Below are 10000 nucleotides of genomic sequence, written 5' to 3' on the forward strand. Positions count from 1 at the left end.
ACACACACACACACATACACAACCCCCCCCAACCACACACACACACACACACACACACACACACACACACACAGCTGACGCTCCACCTTGGCACGGGCGATCAAGTCTGACTCAGGTGATGTTAAATTAAGTCAAGGGTAAAGTAAAAAAAAAAAAAAAGAAAAAGAAAAAAAGCAGACTTGATTCATGGTACCTGTCGCTCAAGTCACGTGTTCAAATATAGAGAGTAGCTTAGCACAGGTGACGGGCAGGGTCGGGGGGAGCACACAGGTAAACACGAGGCAATCACAGGTAAACAATGGAAGGGGGAAACAAGCAGCCAATGAGAGCTTGAGTATATATAAATGTGACTGAAGGTAAACCATTGACCCACGAGAGTCCGTTCTACCTAACTTGGCGTAACAGTGCATACTTATTTATTCTCTCTCTCTCTCTCTCTCTCTCTCTCTCTCTCTCTCCTCTCTCTCTCTCTCTCTCCTCTCTCTCTCTCTCTCTCTCTCTCTCTCTCTCTCTCTCTCTCTCTGATATTTGAGTGCGATATTCAATTTCCTTTTTTTTTTTTCTCATAGTTCTTGTGTTTTTTTTTCTCATTGTTTTCTTTTTATAATGTATTTTGTTTTGTTTCCTTTCCTCTTCCAACTTCCTACTGTTTATAGGTGGGTTATATTCAATTAGCACTCGGAAAGGGATTGAAAAGAGGAGGAGGAGGAGGAGGAGGAGGAGGAGATGGAGGAGCAGGAGCGGGTGGTGGTGGTGGTTGTGGGTGGTGGGAGATGGTTATCTAATCCAATTAATACTAATAAACAGTTACATAAAAATAGATTCGATGAAACGTAATACGAACTGGCCGAGCATGTTGCTAGGCTGGCCAGGACTCGTCACCCCGTCCACTCCTCCCTGAACGCTGCCCCCACCAACGCCCCCCCCACCTGCCACCCTCGCGCGCCCCAGGGAGTAAGTGTTGGCATGCCTGCGCGTGCGTTGAAATTTACATAGCGCGCACGGTGAGATCATACGTGTTTACTTCATGCGTGTATTGCAAGGCAGGATATCGGCGCGTTGAGGCCTTGTGCAGGTGTGTAGGGGTAGGGACACACCTGTACGTACACTACACATGCCTACACATACCTACACACGTGCTCAACATAACTACCCCAACCTGACTTCAGATGACTTCACTTCTCCACACAACACGACCCTGAAGATTCCCGAAGGACGCACGCTGTATCTTCAGGCTTCTTCTTGAGTTGACTTCCTACATACCACTATACCTAGTCCTTCCCCTCCCTCTCCCTCTCCCTCCTCCTCCCCTGTGATCACCTTGACTAGCGGAGTCAAAGTTGCCACGTAAAAGTCAACCTTACTCCCTCACTAATGTTACGGTTCACGACGCCCTCAGCCCCGTTACTGCCCTGCTGGGGGGCGCGTCAGGGCGTGGGGGAGAAGGAAGGGCGTTAAGGAGCACCCGCCTAGACGTCCTCCTCCCGCCCTTTCCTCCCGCTCCTCCGTCAGACAGCTCGCGTCACCGTCAGAAGGGTTCCTCTTAACAAGGTCTCCGCGCTCCTTTCACTGCCATCAACTGATCCTATGAGGTTTGCTGGAGTGAAGGCGTGAGTGGGGAGGTAGTGAAGGGGAGGCAGAGAGATGGGACGCGAGGCAGAGCAATAAAGTGACGCAGTGAGAAAGAGCGTGGCAGGAATAGGAGTGGCAGGGACGGAAAGGAAGATAGGGGGAAGAAGAAAATATGAAAGGGAGGAAAAGGTTACGCAGGAAGAGGGGTGATGGGAGGAAGGAAAGAGAAAGCAAGGAGGAAGGAGGAAAGCAGGAAAGGAGAAGGAAACGGTGAAAAAGGAAGCGGGGATGAATATGTAATTTTGACAGAATAGACGAGCAGAAATGACATAGAAATACTGTGCTCGTAAAGCGGCCGGGGGAGTGGGCGCCGCGTATTGGTGAGTGGCGGCGGGGCTGTCTCGGCGAGGCGACAGATGGGTTAGTAAGGGAATGGTAAGTAAATTAGTGAGTCATGGGACATACCTAACACAATATATGGCCCGCCGCGGGGCGGTGCTGGTGGTGGTGGTGGTGGTGGCGGTGGTGGTGGTGGAGGGGCAGCAGGTGTTGGGGCCACGCAGGTCTCTCTCAACCACCGCCATGTATGTATACACAACATGTGTAGCTGTTACCCACACTCAATACTGCGGTGCCACTGTGGTGTGCTATGTGTGTGTGTGATGACGGCCCGAGTGTGGGCGTCCCGTGGCCCACTCAGCGCTACTATTGAGGTGGTGGTGTCACGCGAGGGGCATTCCATTACCTCAGTGCAGATGTTGTGCAGGCAACGAATGGCCTACCTGCCCCTCTCCCCGCCCAACCCCCTCCCCCGCCCATGCCAGTCTCCTGCACGACTCACACCTATTACATTATATATAAATATAAGTAAATAAACAAGTGAATAAACCTCTCTCTCTCTCTCTCTCTCTCTCTCTCTCTCTCTCTCTCTCCTCTCTCTCTCTCTCTCTCTCTCTCTCTCTCTCTCTCTCTTTCTCTCTCTCTCTCTCTATATATATATATATATATATATATATATATATATATATATATATATATATATATATATATATATATATATATACATACACACATATATAGACACACACACACACACACACACACACACACACACACACACACACACACACACACACACACACACACACACACCAACCAAAAACAAAACATGACAATTATGTATACACACGGAGAGAAGACCACGCGAGGGTGGCTCAGCCCCAGTGTGCTATAAACTCTAAACTGACCAATACCGTACCTGGACTAATGCGGCCTAGGATGGGACGCTCCCGGTGGGACACAGCTGATCGGCTCCTCAGAAGACTGACGTATCGTTTGATGGTGCCGCCCACGCTGGCCCCCAAGCTGCCCCCTGACTCCACGGCGGCAGCAGACCGGGGCCCGAACGAAGGAGCAGGACCCTCTGGACGAGAGCGAGTGCGCGGCGGAGTCCCTCGGTGCGGCCTCTTGTCGCTGCCGGGGGTGGTGGGACCCGGGTCCTCATGGGACCGCACAAGAGGCGTCCCCACGCCCCTGCCCAGCGACCTGAGTCCGGACGTGGCGGGAGAGCTGCGAACAGACTCAGGCGCCTGGCGTGACGGCAGCGGGGAGGCCTGAGGGTCAATGGTGGGCACGCTGGGGCAGGTGGCGCTCCGACACAGGTGTTGGCTTGAGCTTAAGTCCAGCTCATCAATCCTGTGGAGGCCAGGCGGGCCGGGGTCCAGTGGGGACCCCAGGTTGAGGCGCCAGTCCATTGACAGAGATTTAACCAAAGGCTTCTTTGGGGCCCCAGGGGAGCGGAGCCCCACATCGCGCCGCTCGGCCCCCGTCACCTTCTGGCTGTAGACTCGCTTCAGCGACTTCAGCTTGAGTCGTCGCTCCATGGTGCTAGAGCGCGGGCGCGTCCATCACGGCGGCCGCGGGCGCTGATTCACTGTTTACAAAACGTAGTACAACAGATTCCTTTCTCAGAGTAATTCAAGTCTTGTGCTGACAATCACAACACGAGTCTCAGCACTTTACTTTGTCATCTGCAACACAAAGCAAGAGGTCGGGTGAGGACGCGTGCAAGAGTCTCACAGAGGAAGCTGAACACTCGAGGAGGCGACGCCGCCAGCCAGTGCGGCGCCTCCAAACCGGGGAACAATGTGCCTGTGGTGCAACCGTGTGCATTGTTGTACTGCTGCGGGTGTGAGCAGCCGCCCCGCAGCGGGTACACCCCTACACCTGTCCCTCACCGGGCACCGCCGCTCCCACAATAAACTCCAACATTCGACGCCATAACTCGATGACAGACCAGTTCCTTACGTAACAATGGAGCGATGAAGGTCGTTATGTCAATCAAGCGGAATTCAGTGTTGGCTAAGCAACCTGCATATACAGTGAGCAGGACCACGCCATCCCCGTGCCACGAAGATAACACTGATGGCGTGCAATCATGACATCAGTGACGCCTCGCGGGGTGTGGGAAGGGGACTGAGTGGGAGGCATCCTACGAGAATTCTGAACGGGGTTCTTGCGCAAGGCACCCCTCGTGGACGTGACGGTGAAGGTGGCACAGACGGTGGTGGTGGAGGTGACGGTGGAGATTGTGCTACTGCCAACAACGCCTGTGTGTCCCTCCGGTGCAGCACACGGCGCACCTTCAGACCAGCACGTCGGCAGTCACGAGTCTGTCCCGTGCATACTTCTGGCAGAACCTCGTGTATGCGCGAGGCTCGAGGCGCAGACACACGTGAGTAAGCGCGAGTAACGCCTACGCTGAACGAATACGAGCATGAGTGAGTACTACGAGGCTGCGTAACAAAGGAGAAGGCTGGGCCTGGGGGGCAGGGAGGAGAGCAGGAGGAGGAGAAGGAGGTGGAGGAGCCAAGAAGTGGGTTAGGAGGTACTCGCTTCCCTGCCTCACACATCTTGGTGGACTCCCACGCCCCACACCCGCACACCCCCACCCGCCACCCACACCCACACACCTGACATCACGAGACACTCGGCACATCTGACATAAATACCTCGTTAGCTTACTCCTCCACCCTACTTTTCCCTCCCTTCCTCCTCCCCTCTCTCCTTCATTTCCCCTCGCAGGTAACAATTACAAGCCAACTTTCTCATCTTAATTAATGTCAGGTGAACGGGTCGTCCCTTTAACTGCTGGGTGAAAACTCTAACTGGGGCTTCACCTTCCCCTACACACACACACACACACACACACACCACACACACAGGGAGGCATTTCCTGGCTGTCAACTTTCCTATACGGTCACTGGACGCCACGCAATCCCGGTTTCCTGATGGAGGGCAACGAAGGGGAGGAGGGAGGACGGGAAAGAGGGAGAGGAGGAGAATATGAAAGAAGATGAATTCTGTCAGATATGGAAAGAAGTAAGGAAAGGAAGGCGACATGGACTCCTAGGGGACTACCTTAGAGAGAGAGAGAGAGAGAGAGAGAGAGAGAAGAGAGAGAGAGAGAGAGAGAGAGAGAGAGAGAGAGAGGAGAGAGAGAGAGAGAGAGAGACGTGCGGTATGAATGGTAAAGAGGTGTTACTCGCGTTTCTTAATTTGTAACCACGATCTTCATTTGTTCCAGCCCTCAGTCTTTCACCGAGCCACTGCTGCACACAGACTACCACCCTCAACTACCTGTATCTTCCCTCCATACTGAATAAGATGATCTGGCTCGCGTTTAGAGTACAATTCCAAAACACTACTGGGAACAAAGAGAGAATAATGCAGTGTTAACCATTAAGTGCTATGATATTATGATTTTCTTCTTTGTTTCCCTTTACATTTCACTTCTTCTATATGCCCAATCATTTTCTATCCTAAATATGTCTACGTTAACACTTTTTATCTATATACTGCTCAATTAGATCCCCACAAGACATCATATTAGTGGTCAAGGTTATTCAGTACTTTCTTCTCTATATTTCTACCCAATACAACTATATAATGCGGCTCAAAATAACCACTGCGTCATATTAACATTCCCACAGTTAATTCCTCCCAGGTGTCGGCGTCCCCAGGTGTCGCATCTTGTTTACTATGCCACGTGGGAAGCTTATACGCGACTCCTCACCTCCGTTTTTCTACCACGCGGGTATGTGTATGTGCGTATCAGTTATACAAGTCATTAAAAAACATTCCTCGTTCGCCGCCACGCCCTCGCGACCTTGCCTGCCTGGTGGTTAAGTTAGGCAGGTGGTGGTGGGTGGCGGGTGGTGGGTGGCGGTGGCGTGCGGGAGGGCAGGGCAAGGCGAGGGTAATTCAGGGTGAGATGAAGGAGATGAGAAGTGAAGAAGAAGAAAGGAGGAGAGATGTAAGGGAGAAATGCGTGTAAAGGGAATGTTTTTACTATGAGGGTGACACGTCGAGAAGAGAGGAATGAGGAAGCAAACAGACTGTACTAAATTATAGGGCGTGACTGGATGAGAGTGGCCCGATGAGGTGAAGGAGAAGTAGAAGGAGGGAGAAAATTAGTGTAGAAGGAAGGGAGACATGCGGAGGTGAAGAAAGTAAGGAGGAACATGAAGGAGAAATGGTGTGGACAGACGAGGGAGGAAGAGTGCGGCGATTAGGGTGGAGAGGAAAGGTGAAGGAACATGAGGAAGGAGGGAGGGATGTCATGGAGTGGAGGGTGGTGGAGGGACGGGGATATGAGTTGGAAGAGGACAGTTAAAGAATATAAAGATGATGTGGAGAGGAATAAAATGTGGAGTAAGGAAGAAAAGACTTAAGGTGGAGAGGTAAAGGAAGGGAGGAACAACAAAAAGGATGTGGAGATGGTGTGATGTGTGATGGTGATGGTGGAGGAAAGGAGGGATGGGGGGAGGAGCTACCGTGACTTGCCTCCACTGTAAGAATATCACTGCCTTCCACTCACTGCCCATGACACCACAGCCCCCACTCAATACTCCACCCCACTCCCTCCTAGACACCCTATCTCTCCCCTCCCCTCGCCCCGTACAACCCATCTCGACACCCCATCCTCCCCCACCCTCACTCGCGTCTCCTTCCCTGATGACCTGTCAATCTTCCGACGCAAAACTGTCTCCTTGCACATGAACCCAGGCCCTCCCTCTCCCTCTCCCTCCCTATCTCTCTCTCTCTTCCTCCCCTTCAAGTGTCATTCCTCCCTCCCTCCCTTCCTCCTATTTCCCTTCCCCCCAAGTCACTCCGTTTTTTATATCCTTCCTGGTTCTTATTATTATCATTTCCTCCTTTATTTCCTTTCACAATACACTCCTCCTGTATCTTCTCTTTCTCTTCTACTCTAAACTTATCCAATTTTCTTTTCACTTTTCCCATTTATTTCCTTTATTATCTTCACATTATCATCCCTTGTCTTCCTCTCTTTCTCTACACTCCTCATATTTTCCGAACCATTTCTCCTTCTCCTCCTTTTCCTCTTCTCCCTCCTTCTGCAGGTAAACAAATGGCTCCTGAAGATGCACACAACGAAAAGGAGAAGTGGAAGAGGAAGGTGAAGGGCTGAAATGGATCCGTCATGTGGAAGGAAAGGGGGTGAGGGTGGAGGTGAGGAAGGGAGAAAAGATGAGGGTGTGTGGATGTCTTTATTGCGTGATATTCCGGTTCCTGCAAGGCTTAAATTGTGCAGGGGATTGTCAAAGTTTGCGCCCGTGTGTGTGTGTGTGTGTGTGTGTGTGTGTGTGTGTGTGTGTGTGTGTGTGTGTGTGTGTGTGTGTGTGTGTGTCAGGCGACCCTCCAGTGTATGATGACAGTGAATGACCTCCTTCTCCTCCTTCTCCTCCTCTTTTTCCTTCCTCCTCTTCCTCCTTCTCTCCCTCCCTCACCTCCCACCGTTCCTACCTTCAGTGCAAAACATAAACAAAAAAATATTTCCCTCCCTCCTTACCACCCTCACCCTGCCTACTTTCCCCTCCCTCCTCTCCCCCCCCCCCTCCCTCCCTCCCCTCCTTCCCTCTCTCTCTCTTCTTTAGTACATTACCTGCCCCTTCGTCAGCCCACCTGTCCAAAGCAGCCCTGACTAATGCACTGCTAATTGCACGCCTCCTACAGGTAACCGTGAGAAGCTACAAGCGCCTCGGGTCCACACACACACACACGCACACACATACACACACACACACACACACACACACACGCGTCACTAATACGACCTCCTAAAAGACCTTAACGACAACACATAAAGAAAAACTTAACAAGGTGTCATGACTTTGGGAACAATTTGCAGGCAGACCAAAGGATGTAGGAGGAGGAGGAAAAGGAGGAGGACGAGGAAGAAGAGCAGGAGGAGGAAGGAAGGAAGCAGGGAAGGAGAGTGTAAGGTACAGATTATAATGAAAGAAGGGATAGATAGTGTGGAAAACAAAAGAGGAAGACGTGAAAGAGGAGGAGGAAGAGGAGGAGGGGAAGGAAAGGGAGAAGGAAGGTATAAGGTACAAATTATAATGAAAGGAGGGGATAGAAAGATGCGAAAAAAAGAGGATGATGATGATGATGAAGAGAAGGAGGAGAAGGAGGGAAGCAAGGAGGGGGAGAGAGGAGGAAGTAAGGAAAAAGAGAAAAAAGTGGAGGAAAAGATTACGATGGAAGGAAGGAGAACAATAAAGAATAGAGATAAAAACAGAGAGGGATAGAGAGAAAAAAAAACTAGAAAAGAGGAAGGAGGAAAGAAGAGAAGATTATGATGAATTAATAGAAAAATAGATGAGGATGAAAAAGAAGAAAAAGAAAAAGAAAAAGGCAAGGAGATGTTGGAATAAAAGGAGAGAGGGAGAGAGAGGAGAGAGAGAGAGAGAGAAACGAGGCAAACAAGAGAAATTAGGACGAGAAAAGTATGGAGAAAACAAGGAAAAAAAGAGGAAAAATTTCGACGATAAGCAGGAGGGATTACGATACAAGCTGGAAAGGAAACAGGGAAAAAAAAAAAGAAGAGGGAAGAGAAGTAAGACAAGAAAAAATTAGGGAAAACAGAGAGGAAAATAAGTAAAAAAATAGTAAAACAGGTACGATGAAAGGGAAATAGGAGGGCAAGAAGAAAGAGAGAGAGAAAGAAAAAAGGAAAGGAAGAATAAAGGAAAGCAAAGGGAAACCGAGTAAAAGATTAATAAAATAAATACAATAAAAAAAAACAGAAGGATAAGACAAAAAAAAAGAACAAAAAATGAACAGGAAAAAGAGAGAGAGATAAAAAAACACTAAGAAAATTTAAAAAGAAAAGAAAAAAGAAACAAAAAAATCAAGAAAAGAAAACGCCCATTAAAAAAAAAACTGGACACGATAAAAAAAAAAGAAAAAAAGGTAAACAAAAATATAGAAAGGGGGAAAAAAGACAGAGACCAGAGACAGATAGAGGAAGACGGAGTGGAAACAGCAAAAGGGATCAAACAGTTTAGAAAGAGTCGACCAGATGGAGGGAAAATTGCAACACGATAAGAAGATTACTGAGGGAGGACGAAACGAAATAAAGATCACGTCAGGAAGGGAGGAAGGGAAGGGAGGGAGGGAGGGAGGGAAGGGAGGGGAGGGAGAAGGGAGAAGGACAAATAGGAGGGAAAAGCCCAGACAGTGAAGAAATGGGTGAGGGAAGAGATATGGGTCAGGGAGATGGAGGAAAGGAGAGGAGGAATGGAGGGAGGAGGGAAGAGATATAAGAGTTACAGAGAAGGAAAGGAGAAGGAAAATAGGAAGGGAGGAAAGAAAGGAAGGAAGGAAGAAAGAGAAGGAAGGAAGGAAGGAAGGAAGGAAGGAAAGAAGGAAAACATATACGAAGGGAGAGGAAAGTGAGGGAATGGAAGAAGCGAAGTGATGGAAGGGTGAGGAAAGAGATGGAGAAACTGCAGGATGTGGTAATAACAAACAAAAAGAGAAGGGAACGAGGAGAACAAGAGAAGGAAGAAGATGGAGATAAGGAACAAGGACAAGGACGAAATGAAGCAGATGGTGATGATAAAGGAGAGAGTGAGAAGAAAAGAGGAGACAAGGACAGAAGACAGTGAAGAAGGGAAGGAAGAAAGAAAGAAAGAAGAAGAGAGAAAGAAAGGAGAAGGGTAGTGGAAATGCCAAATGAAGGACAAGAGAGAAGAGAAAAAGGAGGAAGGAAAAACAAAGAGGAGAGAGAGAGAGAGAGAGAGAGAGAGAGAGAGAGAGAGAGAGAGAGAGAGAGAGAGAGAGAGAGAGAGAGAGAGAGAGAGAGATTTGAATGAGAGAGGCATGGAAAGGGACAAGAAGGGAGGAACCTGCATAGGCAAACGAAGGACATGGAGGGGAAGGGAAGGAAAGGAAGGGGAGTGAAGGAAGGACACGAGAAAGGAAGATAGAAAGACGAGGAACAACTTGGAACTTGAGTAAAGAAGACGAATAAAGAAAGATAGAAAAGAAAGAAGGAATATAATAAAAAAAAAACTAAGTTAGTTATAGATTAAAATTAAGAGAGAAAATAAGAAAA

General features: G+C 49.1%; 1 protein-coding gene across 1 annotated transcript in view; it reads right to left on the reverse strand.

Moving 5' to 3' along the window:
- Window positions 1–2786: 2786 nt before the first annotated feature.
- LOC135102561 (uncharacterized) overlaps window positions 2787–10000 on the reverse strand; it is an 18721-nt gene continuing 11507 nt past the window's right edge. The window contains exon 2 of the mRNA XM_064007842.1: window positions 2787–3602. Within this exon, the coding sequence (XP_063863912.1) occupies window positions 2787–3455 (669 nt within the window). The 5' untranslated portion in view covers window positions 3456–3602. The remainder of the gene's footprint in view (window positions 3603–10000) is intronic.

Source organism: Scylla paramamosain, chromosome 8 (assembly GCF_035594125.1).
Source record: "Scylla paramamosain isolate STU-SP2022 chromosome 8, ASM3559412v1, whole genome shotgun sequence".
Taxonomy (NCBI): Eukaryota; Metazoa; Arthropoda; class Malacostraca; order Decapoda; family Portunidae; genus Scylla; species Scylla paramamosain.